Source organism: Rhea americana, unplaced genomic scaffold, assembly GCF_003343005.1.
Source record: "Rhea americana isolate MKP2758 unplaced genomic scaffold, rheAme1 scaffold_72, whole genome shotgun sequence".
Classification (NCBI taxonomy): domain Eukaryota; kingdom Metazoa; phylum Chordata; class Aves; order Rheiformes; family Rheidae; genus Rhea; species Rhea americana.
In genome coordinates this window covers 3,120,969-3,139,146 of record NW_028186890.1, presented here as the reverse complement: position 1 = coordinate 3,139,146, position 18,178 = coordinate 3,120,969, and the positions used below count along the sequence as shown (strand labels likewise).

The 18,178-nt window shown below is 38.2% G+C and overlaps 1 protein-coding gene across 1 annotated transcript in view; it reads right to left on the bottom strand.

Annotated features, from left to right (window-relative positions):
- Positions 1-18,178, bottom strand: part of HSD17B12 (hydroxysteroid 17-beta dehydrogenase 12) — an 86,707-nt gene that overhangs the window by 31,908 nt on the left and 36,621 nt on the right. The window contains exons 3-4 of the mRNA XM_085321895.1: positions 15,942-16,017; positions 2,415-2,525 (exon numbers count right to left, since the gene is read on the bottom strand). Coding sequence (XP_085178021.1) covers positions 2,415-2,525; positions 15,942-16,017 — 187 coding nt within the window. The remainder of the gene's footprint in view (positions 1-2,414; positions 2,526-15,941; positions 16,018-18,178) is intronic.

The window sequence follows — 18,178 nt, the reverse complement described above, 5'->3', positions numbered from 1 at the left end:
TATTGCTGTAGCTAGCACATGTTCGAAGTCACTGACAGACGCTGTTTTGAACACACAGCAAAACATTATGCAAACTCTTAGCCTTCGTATGTGGGTGAGAAGCAGCTTCCAAATAAGAAGTTTACAAGGATTTCAATCTAAGTAATTTATATAGATGCACAGAATCCAACTAATCAGGAGTTCAGTCTTGTGCGGTATATGCAAAAACTCCTGTGCCCATAAAGAAAGTTAAATAATAACTAGTATAGATCATAAGCAACTATGCTACCAAAAATTCTTTCTATCATTCTAGGTGAGGCCCAAGGAACAAAATGCACAGCAACCCAAGTACCGATCCAGCGTAGTGGTGTTCTCATTTCAACTCATATTTTCTCATGTAAACTTACAAAACACAGATTAGCAAAAGCTGTATTCTGGGTTGCAACAAATGCTGCAGAATTTAAAATAAGACACTAAAGCATGATATTAATTGCCATAAAAAAAATTAAGATACTATCTTTAAAGAGGAGCCATAACCTGTGTCAGGAAATGAAACGGACAAACARTTCCAGTAACATGGCTACAGCAGGGGAGAGACACACCATTTCAGGTACACTGATTATCAAGTACAATATCTAAAATTACCAGTGAACATTCTGACTAATTAAAAGAGATCTGTAAGCCTGCACTGGCAAAGGCTATGAGAAAACAAAAAGTGAAAGAGCTCAGCTAGAGAATACATAACTTCAGAACATTTAGTTACTATTTTTAACATGTTTTTGGACAAGGTGCTCACGCAAATAAAAGATAGAACCAGGCTCTGTTTGAGGAATATGCTTGTTTTCTTCTAGTAAGTCCAGACAAACTTTCAAACCCATTCACTGCTCTAGTACCCGCTTTGAACAAGACTACAAAAGTGAAAACTGCATGATTCTGTACATTCACTATAGCCTTATCAAAGCTTAATAAAAACAGCTTTCAGGATAGACATGCACCTCACAGTAAAAAGCTTGCTAGCCTCACTTAAGTTTCTCAAAATGCACTATTCCGTAGTAACTACTATGTGACAGACAACTTTGCGTCTTACCTTTGATTTGATTTTGACAGGACAGATTAGAACAAACATTAGTTCTAAACTTCAAAGTTCCAAAGAAACTTATTTCCTTTAGAAATGAGAAAAACGAGGCATCCACAGCTTTGTCATTAGTATTCTTTACCCAGAACACATTGTRGAGATGCAATTAGTTACTACTCTTTTAGGTGGATTTGAACTTCTTTAGCAACTAAATACTGGATGCCATGAGTTGCACGTACCAAAGTCTATCAGAAAGTATTAAGGAACATTCTGGGCTTTATGTTCAATCAAGTTACTTTCAAATTGAGTTTTTAGTACATACTATCTTCCTGGGCATTATTTGCAGGCATAGTATAACAATAACAGTATCCACATAACAGCAACATAGCTATTGATACATACTGTATATATATTATCAAGAATTTAGGACACTAATCATTTATAATACCTTTTTTCCTCTTCCAAATATGCTTTTCAAAAAACAGTACCAGTCCCAGTCAGTAAAATGAGTTGTCTGGAGCAAGGACTTGATCAAAGGACATATCTGTACACATCTGAACCACAACTCTTATAAAAAGTCTCAAGCCTTATGTTCATCATCACAGGCTCTCACCCCTACATTAAGAAACTATAGAAATAATGGATATGCATAGCCATACGTGCTTCTAAAGAAAGAAGCTGCAAACTGGTAAGAGACTGCCTTTACTCCACTGCTTAGTAAGACTCAGATAAACAACTGCTATGTCTAGTGTACCTACCCCTGTGCTAAACAATTCTACTTTCTATAAAGTAACTAGATAGATCACCTTGCCTTTTCAAGGAGTACCATAAAATACTTCTGCAGTACTATAAACCCTACTCAGACTGACTGTGTCACCAGTAGTGAAATAAAAAAGTTTACCAACTTGAACAGAACACATTTAAACCAAAAACTTTTGAAGCAGGAGTCAGTGACTTGATCCTATATCCTAATGATTAAACTTCTACAGCTGTATAATTAAAAGTTAGCAGCTCTCCCACAGGGCTCTATCACTAAGCTGAAATTAAGTATTTGGAGCTTGCTCGGGTTCTATGACATTAGGTCAGGTAATTGCACATGCAGTCACAAGCAAAAAGGAGCCTGTAACAAGCCCAGAACATGTCAAAACATCCAGACATCACAGCTCCTAGAACCTAAGCAAGCGTGCAAGCACCACCTTGTGTAGCATATCATATATATCCAGCATGCAGTGACTTCATTCTAATCAGGCAAACTATTAGCTTTCATGAACTGGTTTCAATAAACTTCAATATGGGAAAAAGTTAGTTGGCATGTCAAGACAAAACCTCAGAATGAAAGACTGAGAAATCTGATACAAACCTAAAATACCAATCTCCAGGCCTTCCAATCCCGCTTTGATTCTACTGTAAATATCTTCTCTCTCTCCAAAGTCTGCCACAATAACTTTTGTTTCCACTTTGTACCTCTCATCTAGAGGGGAAAAAAATGAAATAGTTGAATTACTCTTCAAACATTAAGGATATGTGTCTGTTGATATGGTTTTTAAAAATGGTATTAAGTAGATAATGCAGTAACATTTTCATTTATGCAACATTAATCCTTAAAATTTTTTTATGAAACCACACAAAACATTTGCAACGTTAAGCTACTTCTGTTGAGAACACATGAAATTCTCAAGTGATTCAGCATATTTTGTTCATAAGGGACCAGGAAGATGGCAAGAAAACAAGTTACACATGTGTATACAAGTGTTCAAGTACAACTTGACAAGAACTTTCTCCAGCTTAAGGAAAACGACAAACAAGTTGCTGCAGATCGAACAAAGCACTTCTCCATATTTTGAATATTAAATATCTTGAGTATATAAAAAAATACATGGATGAGCAGGAATAGCAGAACTGCAAGTTTAATAGTTTCAAAACAACTCAAATACACTGTCATTGCCATTCTTAACAGGCCAGGAAAAATACATATAGGTAAACAAATTTTGAAATGAAAAAGTCAGCCAACATGAAGAATAATTCTGTTTCCATCAAGCTAAGTTAATTACATTTAATTAAGTACAGTATCTTCTCAGACTTCCAAAGAACAAAGCAGTAGCTTAACCCTGACGTAGTTCAGAGTTTTATTGCACCTAACTGCTACCTTGGCGTTCCTTAAGGAAGCCGTATACATCTCGAGAATGATTTTATAGCATTTTACCCCCACGGTCATTCATAAAAGTAGTGTCAATTTAAAAGGGAAAGAATCATTCACAAAAAAAGATGAGAAGCAGCCAGATTCCCATGATGCTCTTTTCCATTCACGGAGAAGTAGTGACTCCCATGGCTCTGCCATCCATTCATGCAGAATCATGAATCTCCTCAACCCCCCGCCCTGCTGCCTGCCTTGCGCCCCCCCACCCTAATATCCCTGTCGGCAGACGAAACCATTCCTCCTCCTTTCCCTCTCCCCACCCTCAGCCTCCCCGTCTCTCATGAACAGCTGCATTGTTTAAAAATCCCCTGGGAGATGTTGCTATGTCAAATGACGACGTAAATAGCGTTAAGCCCCTACTGCAGCAGCGGTCTTGTGATCGCGTCAGAAGAAAATCAACTTTTTTTTTTTTTTAATGGGGGTGGTGGTGGTGAGGCGAGTAGAAAGATTCTATTTTTGAACACAGCTGTTCTAATATTTAACATGCACATTTGAATTCTTACAGGACAGTGAATTTAAGGCAACATTATATCAAATATGCAAAAGTGAACTGGGAGGGCAAAAACCACCAAGTAGAACAGTTCTGCACACATGGCGTTTGCAACTGTTTCACAGTATCTGCAGCTGCCTCCACTCATATTCAGATGCTTTTAAGAAAATTAATTTTACAAAGAATTCCTCCCTTCCCTAAATTGCTCAGTTTTCACTGGCCCCTTTAAACACAATACCTTTCATTAGGATTGTTGTGAATTTATTTAAGACTCTCTAAATCATTATAAGATACAGAAAGAGAGAAGAAAAATCTTAAGACTTAATTCTATATATAAAATTTGAAGTCTTCACACCATTTATACTATAAGACCCATCTTTGAGCCTTCAGAAAGCCAGCTATGAGCCACTACATTTAAACTAGTTAAATACACCTACAAAAACATGTAGCACCTCTAAGGACTGAGGGTCGGTAGTGTAACAGACAAAATATAAAAAGAAAGATCGTCTACTATACAGCCAATTAACAGTCTTTGTATGACTGCTCGCTTCAAATGCTCAAGATCTTCTCACCCAGCAGATACCATGCACTGAACAAACTCTACCGCCACATTTTCTGCCAGCAGTTAGGTATTATACAACTCTGAGAGCTCGTCCTCTCTTCCAGAGCCTGCAGTAGRAGGGATGACCGTATCATCAGGGGAAGGATGAGAAGATATAGCTGATAAAATGGCTCTATGTTAAATAACGATGCAAGCAAACAGCACCAAGTCCCTGCCCCTACAAGCAGTCGGGGTTACAAGGGTGTTCTGCCCTGTACGAACTATGGGAAAGGGAACTTCCTTGGTCCCAGGAAGAAGCACGATGCTCTCAAGCAGCCTAGAAAGCAGTAGTGCACGTCCTTGCTTTCTCTGCCAAAAAGACTCTGGGATGCAGCAGAATACAGAAGCAGGCAAGCTTTCTCCTAAGCCAGTATATCTAGGAGCAACTATACTCTGCCCTGTGCAAGAACAGAAAACCTGAAACTTATTAGTGCTTTCAGCCCGAAGACCTTAATGCACTCTGGAGCCAYAGGCAGTGAAGAAATACATCAAACCAACTTTTGCCATCAAAAGCTAAAAACTTTGAGATAACTGATATTCTTATCTGCCAGTGTGTCCAGTATTCTTGATKATATAACTCCTGACAAGTGAATTTGATGATCTGTAATTGGAACTGGTACTTCAAATTGCACCAACAAACTGGTGCTTCTTAGCAGGGGGCTGAATATTGCACCATATTACCTGTATGTCTGCAGCACTCATCACCTACACAGGAGGTCTCAAAGTTGGGGAAAAGTTCAGCAGGCCTCCTTCACATTTCTGAACTCTGAAACACCAACRCATTAGTCATTATTTTTGTTCCATTTCTAGAAGCAAAGGTGAAATCAGTACTGGCCTTACAATTATATTTAGGTTAAATTTCCACTTGACCAACTAATTTACAGGGCCTGTACTGTAACCAAGATTCCTAGTAATTTAGCAACAGAACAACTTAGTGCAACAGGAGCTTGGTGGTCTAATAAAAGACAACATGATCCTCTGCAGTTTCCTTCACAAGTCATCTAAACACTCTTTCATTTGGGAAATAAGCTGTTATCTGCAAACAAAGCCCTTACAAGATATCTTCACAGCTGTGAGAAGGCTGAATGAACTAATAGTCAGAATAGTGATGGAGCAGGGTCTGAGCAGAGATAATATTGAGGAGAGATCCTATGAGAAATGCATCAAGGATTAAGATATACAAATTTACCTCATATCATGATTCCTGGGAATCATTTATGTATGCCTATCGTTCACTGTCTTCATTTATAACACTTAGACTTTAGAGAAGCCTGTAAAAGAGCAAGTGATCTGAACCAACCTCTTGTTTTGCTAGAAGTATGATGGGCTGTTCCAGAATTAGGCAATCCCACTGTATTCTTGGAAGCAACTACTCCTACATTTCAAAGAACGCATCAACCAGCTGAAGGGCTCTGAGAACAAGGTAATTGCAGAGGTGACTACAGTAGAGCGATTCCACAGAGCAGGCCAGCAACAAGGAGAGGGCCCAGCTCTCATCACTGAGATATTAAATACCAGATTAGGCTTGTTGGGCTGATCTCTTCAGYAGATATCAAGATGGACCTTCAAACAGCCAAATTCGCACACCAGCCAAAAATGTTACTTGCATTCCTAACAGTTTAAAGCCTTACACTAACGGAACTGGCATATCTCAGACTTTATACACTGAGCCTAAGGGTCCTAAACTAGGAGCCAAGGCACAACAAGCCACCAGCGAAGAACATTAGAGACAAGAACACTAAAACAAGTGAGATTTGAAACAAGCAGAGCCCTGAAGGTCCGAAGTTAAGGTGATCCTCTTCTGGATCACAACAAGTCTTTTCTCACTTGGTATCAAAGCCCAAAACTGATCTGAAAGGTTCATCAGATAGATACTCCTAGATAGGAAACTGGCAGGACAGCACACTCTAGGCAAAGGACTTAYGGAAAGTACTTCTTGGACATGTGCATCTTCCTCAGGCAAAGCAAGCATCTTATTTGGATCAGAGGATGATAAAGATGTTGTACAAGACAAAAAGGTAAAACAAACTTCTGTAGAAGGTACTGAGATATATTCTTTAGAAGATGCAAATAGTAACCCAAGAACACAGTCAGACTGCACCAGAGGCATCACTCAGGCCAGTACCCAGACAAAAGTAGAATGAGAGAAAGTGCTACTTTTGCACAAGTGGCAAAGAACTGGCCTCCAGAGGCATGTTCCATTCTGTGCATTCCTACACAATATAGGATGAGAAGGACTGCCAAAAAAGTGCTTTTTAACCACAACCTCTTCATATATACAGCAGAAATACAAACATTTTTATGGATAATCACTCAGAGAAAACACTACATTAGGTATCCTCAGTAAGAGGACTCCTTATAGTGACTCTAACATTAAGGTACCGCTACTCAAAATAAACAGAGATACTTAAGCAGTCACTCTAGGTCAGTCCAAAGGTTTATCTTAGCAAATATTCGGTTTTCTGTGGCAGATACTGAGAGAGAGTATAAAAGAATAAGGGAAGTGCGTAGCAATATTTCCTTAATTATTATCCCAAGCTCCAATCGTTTGTAACTCAGAAACTTCCTGAGCTAAAGGTGTCTATCCGATGGCCTTCAATAGATCCTTCTTATGGTTTGTATAATCACTTCAGACCTCTTCAAACTTCCAGCACCCACAACACTCCATAGCTGCCAGTTCCATTTTGCTTTTGAACTCGCCACAAGCAGAAGTGACCCAATTTCAAATTGGTGTACCAATTCCCTATGTCAGGATTCCTRGCGGCATCTTCTAGATTTTCAAGTTGAATCTGCCCCTTTCTGCTTTTAAAAATCTCACACCTAACAAATTTCATAAGCTTAGGGAAAATGGAAAGGAGATAGCAAAAACAAGAGCCACATCCGTCTCCCATTTCCTTCTAAGGCATCCCCACTACGATAAACAATTCAAATGCTTACTCTTTAAAAAGAAATGATGCATTATGCTGTGTCCAGATACCAACAATCTTCCTAAAATCATGTTTCTAAKTTTTATTCTGCCTGAAGTCTATGGAAGTTCTAGCAAACAAAAGTGATTAGAGACTGCCTAATAATCTAAAATCAGAAAGTAAAGTGGCAAGTTCAGGATGTTCATTAAAAGGATACTCATGCATTTATACATTACGTCATCATTTATACATTAAGTTCATAGAAAAATATCTATTCTTACACAGATGCAACATTACTGTTTTCTTACAAAGGCCTAGTAACTACAAAAATGAAGACTGTTAGAGTAGATTTCAGTCTAAAAGGCCCAGAGACGATCCCCAGTTTATTCTATGATGGAAAGGGTATGTCTGGATGCAATATGAAATYAGTTCCCAGGTAGCACCCTGCAGAACACTACTTAAGGAAGACAGACTGATGGCACTGACAACCACGAGCCATGGCAAGCAGGCAGAAATGAAACGAAGCTCGCAGGAATGAGGTAGCAGAGAGCTAAACATAGAAGGGTAGAGAAAGGATAACTCAGCAGCAGAAAGCACATCAATAGCATCTTGAGCAACAGGTGAACAGACAAAAAAAATACCAAATTTCTCATCTATAAAATGGCTAGTTGCAACCTTACTAGGTGAAAGAAAAGCTACATCCATGTTTAATTAAATCCAGAGGCCAGACAGAGGCCAACTTTCAGAAAACTGACCCAGTCTCTTGCTATGCAAGTGAAACACTAATCTAAGTGATCAAGCAACCTAGGGCAACCTTTGCTACTGAAAGACACTCAGGCACAAAATGGTGCCACATACCTGGAGCCCCAAGAAGCATCAAGTAATAATAATAAAGGCAGAAACTACAGTGAGCTGCATCCTAATGAAGACTACAGGAGAATAGGAAAGTGGATAAAACTAAACATTTTCAGATTTTTTTTTTTAATAGAAACTTTCAAGTATTCAAAGTATCAACAGCCCTGAACTGAAGTCTTGATTAACATGCTAAATGCTGAGGAAATTAAGTTTTCATACACAAAAGGTGGTTTCCTCCCACTCTCAGAGGAGAAGCCTGGTATACGTAGATGCAAATTCAAGATGACCAGGCTGCTGGTCAAGAGAAGCAGCATAGTTCACTGGACAGAAATGTCCAACATCAGTCTTAATGGGGATCTATCCCCCCCCCCCCCCAAAAAAAAAAAAAAACACACCTTGCTTCCAGAAAAACTGAAAGACAACTACTCTGAACAAAATAAGGTTAGTACTTGCACTGTCAAAGTAGTCAGCTAGAACAGCTTGAATTTTTACTGGGTATGTTGAAACAAATCCACTCAGCTTCACAGCAAAGAGGTTGAGGATCGATCATGAGATCCACCATGTAAGTGGCTATTGGGAATGGTGCAAGCTCAGGAAAAGTACATTAAGAACACTAACTAGAACTGAAGCAATTCATCCATTTATATTCAGAGCCTGATGGGAATACTGTCACCACAAGCAGTGACAGAAGTAGAAGAAATATAGCTTTCCCACCTTCAACACAGCGGAAGGGAACATTTGGTTAAGTAAACGTAAGGATCTAACTACATCCACAAATAAAGACCTCATCTTTTCAACAGCACTGCAGTGGAAAGACTCACTCTAGCCCAGTATCCAGGCTCTAGAAATTGTAATATGATTTCTAAACTTCAAATAAACTGGAAGAAGCTGGAGAGATAAAAGCAAAACCTGAAAAACTCCTGCTTTTGAGTACAGTATCACTGAATCTACAGGACAGTTATGAAGAATTTAATAATAAATGGTGGTTGCAAATAGCTCTGCAAACTTTCTTTTTTTATTAAAAAAGGAGAGCCATCCATTTTGGAAATATGCCCAATTTGGGACTTTAAGAGGTTAGAGAAGTAGTACATTGAATGACTTGTATCCACAGAATTCATTTTYCAGAAGCACCAAAGACTGGTATGATGGATGACAAGTATAAGGCTGACGGCAGATTGTTACTACACTCATGTTATTCATCCATATAGAGGTATCTTAGGTGGGTATAATCAGCTGGGCATTACAAGAACCAGCTTTTCTGATCATTTTGTAAAGAGCTAAGAGTACAAGAAATTAGCTTTCCCTTACAGCACAATAGAGACTGACTGTTAATTAAGGATCCAAGCTAATCAAAGTCCAAGATATTCAGAAAGATACGTAAAATGAGATACAAAAGTCAGTCACAGCAAGATAAAGAAGTACTAGAGAGCTGTACTGACACCTGTCTGAAAATAAGAGCAGAAACCTTGAAGAACTTGTAACGTTCTTCAGGAATCATATCAGAATGGCACAAGCAGCGGAACAGATAGAGAAAAGCTCATCCAGAGCAAAGCCTCTGGAATCTCTCACCACAYGTGTTTTGCTTACACTTCAATTACCACGTCCACAGAGAGAAATGCCACATGCCTAAAAGGTTGGCCTTTGAGAAGAGGCTAGATTTTTAGCTCTATCAGTCCTTTTCCTGAATGCCTGGRTGCTGCTTTTCATTCCTGTGAAAGCAGAAACAAGACACCAGGGGTCCAGAAAGTAGGACAGAAGTAAGGGAGCGTCAGTGCTGAACCTCTGAGGGATGCCAAGCAACAGAGACCCTGTGCAGGAGAAAGCGAGTACTCAGAATGGGAGTACATACACGGCAACAGGTTTGTTGGTTTTTTTTTGTTAGGACACCTAAGTTGCAGACATCTGAATAAGACACTGAAGCAGAGTACTGGTGACCTAAGGAATAAACAAAAATTGAAGTAAGTTGTAGCTGATAGAAAGTTCAGTTGGTGCTCATTTTTTGTTGCTACAGGGCTCCACGTAGGAGTGTCAGAGTGGATCAGTTTCAGCCTAGCATAATGATTGCATGCCTGCCTACAATTTAACAGAATTTCTTACATTAACATAAATTTCTAAAAGCATGTGTGCATGTATACACTTGGTCAAGCACTACAGAACAGCTCAGGTTTCATTTCATACTATTACACACACGGAATTTCCTAGCAATGTTGCATGTACTACACCAGCTGCTCATAACTTTACATATATACAGTTTACAAAAATAGTGAGAAGTTCAAAAATTAATTATGTAAGACTAGTACAGAAAAAAAATGCCAGAGCTCATTTGAAGTGTTAGTATTCTGTTAAAGAGCTTTAACTTTCGGAATACACACATACATGAGTGTGTATATACATCATGTATCAGAAGAATCAATCAATAAACCCATTCACCCAAATATGCTCAATATTGTAAGCTTTCCTAGATTAAACTTGTTCTAATTACAAAGCTAACTAAAAATACAAAATCAAGCAACCCATAAAAACAGCTGCACATGCAAGCAGCTGGGGGGGGGGGCAGGAAGCCATGAACAGTCAAATCACAATGTTTTCAAACATCAGCATTATTTCAGCTGATCAACACAAGATTATTTTATGTAATAGAGAGTACCACAAGTTTGAATTCCTTTTCTCTGGTTTCCTTGCCTTTATTTTCAGCTGCCATTCCAAAACTTTACCTTCATTGCTGCTACCAGATATTACGTAGCATGAAGAAAGCATTTTAGTTATATTAAGTCATTTTAGGGAGGACACATGGATTAGAAACAATGATTTCCAACACTTTCTCTGACCTTTAATTTCCTTTAGCATCATTATTTTTTGATTGTGAAAATATGTATACAAATATAAGCCAGAAATTTTAAGTGTTTTTTGCAAGTGAAAGACTAAATTCCCTGCTTCCCATTGTTAGAGGTAATAGTAACAAACAAAATTTTTCAGGTTTTTTTTCAGATTATCAGAGTAAATCACAGAATGCAATGCAGAATTACTTAAGAATGAGGTACTTAAAACGTCTCATACCTATACTCTCAAATCATTTTAAAGACATTTAAGTCAGCCACTCCATATAAGGTAAAATGAAAAATAAAATTTAAAAAAGCTTCTTTGCTATTCAGCATTATTTGTTAGGTCCCCAACAGCTTCACCTGGATTTGGCATCCCTAGAAAATGGTTTCTCTTGTAGTTAAAGGACTGGCATTCAAAGGCTTAATTTTCAGTGTTCTCCAAAGTGTAACTTGCAGGGAAGAGATACAGTTAATCAGTCAAACGATTGCCTAAAATATACATAGTAGTACAGCCTGAGTGAACAGTGGAAGTGTTGCACATGCTTAAGAGTTACATAGCAAGCATGCTTATGTTAGCTGCACCATTTCTTAAATTTAGTATTTTTCACATTCATAGATTTTTAAAAGAATCTATAGTGAAAACTGGATCAACTGAATTTCCTTTTTCTATGAAGAACTACTAACCAGTATTAATAACTTTCTTCACCTGAAAACATAAGTGATTATCAAAGTCTATTGTGGATTTTAAGCTTTCTGACAGAGTAAAAAGGGTTTGGTATAATAAAACTTAGCTTGCTAGAAGATGACAAGAGGCTAAAATATACATATGCAAAATGAAACATGGAATTGCAGAAGTCCTAGAAGGAAGACAGCACTATCTAGATCATTCACTCCTTTCCTTGTGYTAGAGGCTGCTCCCTGCAGAGCCTCCTGAAGGGCCTAATTTTAAGTCTACCAGTTTCCACCAACTGCCTTAAACTAGATTTGCAAAGCAGACTTTCACTCCGAAAACAGTAAACTGTTTTACATGAGGAATGAATACTGTGCTTTTTGGTGAAAGTGATAAGCAATACCTTACAGCTTTGTGTTAATACAAAGTGGTCTGACCACCTGGAGAGGAGTACAACAGCCCTTATTTTTGGCATTCAAAAGTGTATGTTGCAGATAGGGTTTTTAGAAACTTAGTAGCTATTTCTGCTATGTATTACAGAAATTAAGCCTATTCTCCCCACTCAACTATAACTGAGTAGCAGCAAAGTGACCAAAACTTTCCCAAGGACTAATGTCTAGTTCTTCAGTCTGGGTTTCAGACATACTGAACAAGTCATCCACCCCATTGATCCAATTACCTAGTGTGACAAACATTAAGACTCAAACCTACAGGACACAGTGTAGAAAGTGATACTTCTGATAAAATATACACTCAGAATAGAAACCCAAAGCACCTAATTCATACTTAACTAATCTTTAAATATTTTCTTTTTCTGGAATTCATGGGCCTACAACTATCAACAAAACATGCTAAAGTGATAAATACCTGTCTTGGACAGAGGGGTCATAGTAAGCACACTTCCAACTCTTTCTTGAAGAGGTCAACTCAGTCTCATCATGTGTAAAAAAGCACCATCTATCAGAAGCTGTCAGATCAGTGCCTAATAACTGCTCTAGTATGTGGTCGATACCATCCAAGAAAAATTAATGGGAACTCTTCACTTCATCCAAGGGAAATTAAGTCATGAAGATGAAGGGCTTATTTTGAATCAAAGATCCTGATGCTACAACTTTAGGTGAAGGGTGACTTCAATGCATCAAAACAAATCCAAAATATTTGAAGCCATTTTGTCAAGTCCAAGAAATACAGGGGGATTTAAAGTATATCAAGCTCTACCTGGCTTAGATGATGGAAGGCTGCAGACACATTAATTTACCTTGAAATAGATCACAAAAGGTCAAAATAGCTGCCAGATATAGTCAGTCTTCAAGTTAAGCTCAGAAAAGTGAACCCTGTCATTTCTGTGTAAGAAAAGCAAGATGATGATATCCTGTTCCTCATTGGGTTTGCCCACATTACCACCTCTTTCTTCTGTTAAATTCATATAGTTCTACCCAGTGCCTCTGAGATGCCAGGAAGATTTACATCACCTTCCTTGGAGAGGTGGAGGGGAGAGAATGTGACTGGCAGGACAGGAATCCAGTGGCAAAGTACTCCAACGTAGATGTAGCAGAGCTACAGTCTGGAAAAAAAAACTTATGCAGGGGACAGATTTGCCATAATGGGTCATTGGACATTCGTATCAGTAGAAAACAGTAACAGCTCAGGCAGAAGCAAAGTATCAGCATCAAGTCTGCTTCAAAACACTATCAGGAATTTTGTCACAGAGAAAGAAAAAGACAATAGGATCCATCTGCCCAGCAAACGGGGAAGGAATGCTTCTGGTTTGGCATCACGCCCCATTGCTTTTGTGTATACTAGCRTTCATGTCAAACAGTAGTGAGAACATGATAGGTAAAGTCCAAATATGACAACCATCACTTTATGGTGTAGCTGAAAGCCTTAGGAATCCAGACCAGTTCAGGATGAAACTAATCATGAAGTGACTTTAGGAATACTACAAACTGAGCTCGGTCACTTATTTGAAGCAGGTAGTCAGGTAGCACAATTTTATATTTTAAGAAAAAGCTATTTTACAGAGATGTAGCAGAAGCCAAAAAAGTTAATTCTAGAAATCAGTAACTTATGGTACAAAACCAAAGCTCTGGACATTAATTCTTAAAGGACAGAGCTAATGTGTCCCAGTCAGACCATTTGTGAGAGTACACTGGAAAAATCTTGAATTCTTTAGCCCAAACATAATGGCTCTGGAGCTAATACTATCACCTGGGTCTATGAAATACTAACACCCACCCATGTGAAAGAACCAAAAGRGGGTTATTGATTTAAAATAAAGTATTGAATTATGTAGTAGCTGACTAGTTCAAAACTTCCTGTGCTGCATTTACTGCAGAACACTACTAACCTGCAAATGACTGTCTTCTCTCGCCTCCTCACAGCTCATGCACAACTGCCCACCTGTCCAGCAAGGCTCCGAGTAAGAACATACACAGACACCAAATCCTTCTTTTGGCAGTTTCTCTACAGGAAAATTMTTTAAAATGTTTTCCCTGCTTGACTGTTTTTCACTACATTCGTGATGTTTCAGCCCTCAAGAGATGAGTTTCTACAGCTCAGTTCTTCAAAAGACTACTCTCAACATACTTATTAGCACCAGCACAGTAACTGAAGCTTTTTTGCTTGCAAACCCAAGACTCTTAAGCCATCCTCTACTACTGAGCACCTTAGGAACTCTAGCACCATATTAATTATGAAATACAGCAAATTAAGGAAGCCATAATTTAGGAAGCTCTAGATACATATTAGARTAAAATCTGCTACAGTCACATTACACAGCATTCAAAGGATTGTATCTATTCACAGAACGTAAGTTCATTTATCTGAGTCTTCATAAACCTGCGAGTGTCCAATTATGTAGTAAACAGACTTTTTTTTAAAAGGTGCTAGAACACTGACGTATTGTGAACTAAAGAGGACCAAACAGCGTGAATCTAGTAAGTCAGTATTAGCACATAAAACCTTGATTAGAAGATCAAACTTGTTTCCACAGAAACCTATCTAGCTCCATGCAAAAGTGGACTACATCCACTTAAAAGGAAATTCAAAATTTTGTCTTCTTCATTCTGTGACCTAAGTCCTATTTCTTAGGGAACAGAAAGCAGCGTTTTCTTTCTATGGCAAATCCTACAGCACTTAAATATTCTACAGACAAAATCAGCTGCACAACATCCTTGTAAAACACTTACCAAGGTTTCTTGTTAAGCTTTTAACTACTTGTAATTACATCCACTAATTCTGGTTGCTCAAACTGAGCCACATGTTCAGAATATCTGGTTTTCTTGTCAACGGCGGTATATTCAGGGTAGATTGTGCACACATAAATCACACCCAGGTCAGCTGGCATTCAACACTCGGAGAGATTTACACTATCAGTACTTCCCTATGATGGCAGTTATGCCACTTACATTTTATATACAGTTACCACTTCTAACAAACATATTCTAGGAGCACAAGATAGGATTCTTCTGAACAGAGTGAATGAACCTGATTATCAAGTATCCTCTCACTATTCATGAGAGCATCTATACCTTCACCAATAGCAGAGGATTCCTGTCAGTGAAAGTGAAGAAGGAACAGAAAACCTAAATGGCTCTCACAACTCAAAGAACTAGAATTACTCAGAGTTAAATAGCCATTCTTCCATAAAGCGATTAACAGTCATTGCCTGAGATGAGCAAGCTCAGGTCTATTTTAAGAACAATTGTAGGAGCACCACAAAAAAAAGACTTTAAAGCTACCTTAGAAGCCTCCAACAGAAATACCTAAGTTACAGCGTTAGCTCCAAACAATCACCCCATCTTAGATACAGCAACACTCGGACAGACTGCAGAGACCACATGGGCCTGAATACAAGAAACAATTCTGCCCAGCTAAAACCCAGAAGGAGCTGAAAGCAAAACTCAAGAGTTGCTCCGTTATGCAGACTACTCTAATCCTTCAGCATATGTCACAGTGAACAAGGTATACATTTCAGTATCTCAGTGTGGTTAAAAGAATGTACTAAATATATATATATATATAGTATGAGTCACTTCATTTTACTCAGTAGAAAGAACAACTTAGGAAAGAAAATAGAAATGTCTAGATGAAGCTTAACAGGAATTATGTACTAGAGGTTACTTTTTTTTTTTTAACCCTATTTGTTCTCAGAAATTAGATAAGGACACCTATAAAATTGATTGGCAAGACCTTCTTCTAATATGTTGGTTACATTTGCACTGTGCACAAGAACACATTTTTATAACTCAAGTTGTACATATTAGCACATATGAAATCCATATGCAATTACATTCATTCAAATATAAGCATACATACAAAATTTAGGGAAGAAGGTTTCAACTCACTTATTTCACTGGCAACCTGGTCTAGTTTTTCTTTTGACCTGCTGATTAGAACCACCTTCATTCCACGTCTTGCTAACTGAAAGAGAACAGAACAAGAGACACAAGGACAGGCATAAATAACAGCTTCCAAGTTAGCATTAAAGGAATTCCTAACTTGTCAAACATTATAACAAGCGATAACCAGCAGGTCTGAAAAATTACAGTTTGAAAGAGATATGTAGGGGAAAACTAGGACAAGCACTTGCATGCTACTTCTTGCTTGATTCCCTTCACATTAAATACATTATCTTAGCCACACTTACAAAAAAGGAAAGCAAACAGCAGATTTTATGAAACTTTCAAAATACAATGCTGCAGGTCAGAGTAAAGAAGTTATTACCCATAATTAAGTTCAAATTGTCCAGTTAAGATATCTATTGTCACTCAAACAGCTGTGTTGCACAGTCAACCCAGCACTCAAGACTTCTCCTTCAGCGGTTTATTCAGGAAGGATTCAGGCTCCACCTTTACTTTCTACTAATTGTGGGTTAAAAGGTTAATTTCCTCATGCAGTTCTTTTAGGGAAGCTATCTGTATAACCTAAGCTGTCATCACAGCATATCCTGGTCCAAACTAGACCTACCTCTGCAGATTTGTAACATGATCTAACAATCCAATTTAACAGTGCCTACAGAAAGACAGGTAGGTATCTGAATTACTCAGCAATGGAAACAAACAATCTTTGTGACTGTTTTAAGTGCTTGTTCCAGTGAAAAGTAAAAAGAATACATCCACTTGACACCCACTGTGTATAGTAACATTGCCCTTCAGACATTTAATACTTGCATACAAAAAATGGGTATGTTAACTCACTGTTCCAATGAAACTCATTCACAGCCTTAGGAAGCAGACAGGATTGCATCTCAAAGGACATCTAAAAAACCTACAGTACCGGAACTATCCTGAAGTGTCTGAATCTCACCTACCTTTCTAATAGAAGTTATCCAAACCAAGAAAGATTCTTTCACAGAAAAGCATGATGAATTTCTGTCACTAGAGATCAAAGGTAGTATGTCCTATAAGGGCCATATCACAAGGTTTGCATTCCACTGGCACAGGTGATACCTAAGCATACCACACTAGATCTCTCATGAGCTTAAATGAGATTTGATGAAACTGAAGACACCTGCAACAAGAATTAACTACTACCAAGTTCAAGCTTACAGGTAACTTAAACTATTACTAATACTATTATCTAGTATTATGAGGATGAACATACTACTCACCTTCAGGTAAGCATCTAGCTCACTTCAAGTTAATCTTTTCCCTTACTGAAAGAAATTTTCTTCCTAGATGGAGAGTATCTAACATCCCAGTTGGTGATTTATTTCAGTTAAAAGAGGATAAGAAAGATCATGTTTAAACTTCAATATACCTTGCACAGCAGTAGACTTGGTCTTTAGAAGGGAAAGAGAGGAGAAGAGGAAGAAGGACTTAACATAGATAGCCCTCTCCCATTCCACGGGATCAAGAAGGCTAAGGCATAAAGTCTACCTGAAAGTATCTCTATTTGTAACACCAAAGACAACCTGATGATAATCTCTTCACAAGTCTTTAATATCTGAGATGGTCCCACCAGCATGTTCAGCAATCCCGGTAGAAGAGATTACTGTCAAGAAAATGGTGTATCTCATACCTGAGTCTCAGAGACAGGCTGCTTACTAGCGAAAAAAAAAAAAAAAAAAAAAAAAAAAAAAAAAAAAAAAAAAAAAAAAAAAAGTTGAACCAACTATGTAATCAGTCTTCACTGCATACAATTGACTGACACAGGAGGCCCCATGGGGCAGAAAAGCCCTGAAGATGCTCTTTAGGGGTAGATGTTATAAACTGTTGACATGCAGTTTGCTTTCTTTCAGCAATCAGAAGCTTTGCGGTCTGATTGTTTAAGTGGGTACTTCACCTTTAGAGAAAAGCATCCAACTACATACTGTCTCAAAAACAAAGAAAGTAAAGTCATGTCAGTGCATGCAGTTAGTGGACTCTCACTCATATTTAGAAGGCCTTCACCACAGGAAGGACCTTGGCAGAAACTGATGCTACATTCACAATGAAAGAATGCACTGTAGGAAATGCATCTAAAGTCTGGAATAGAAACAAACTTGCCAGAGGAATTTAAATACAGAGCGCACAAACGTAAACATGATCAAAAAGGAAAGTAACCCACTATAGCAGAGCATTACCAGGGAATCTATGAACAA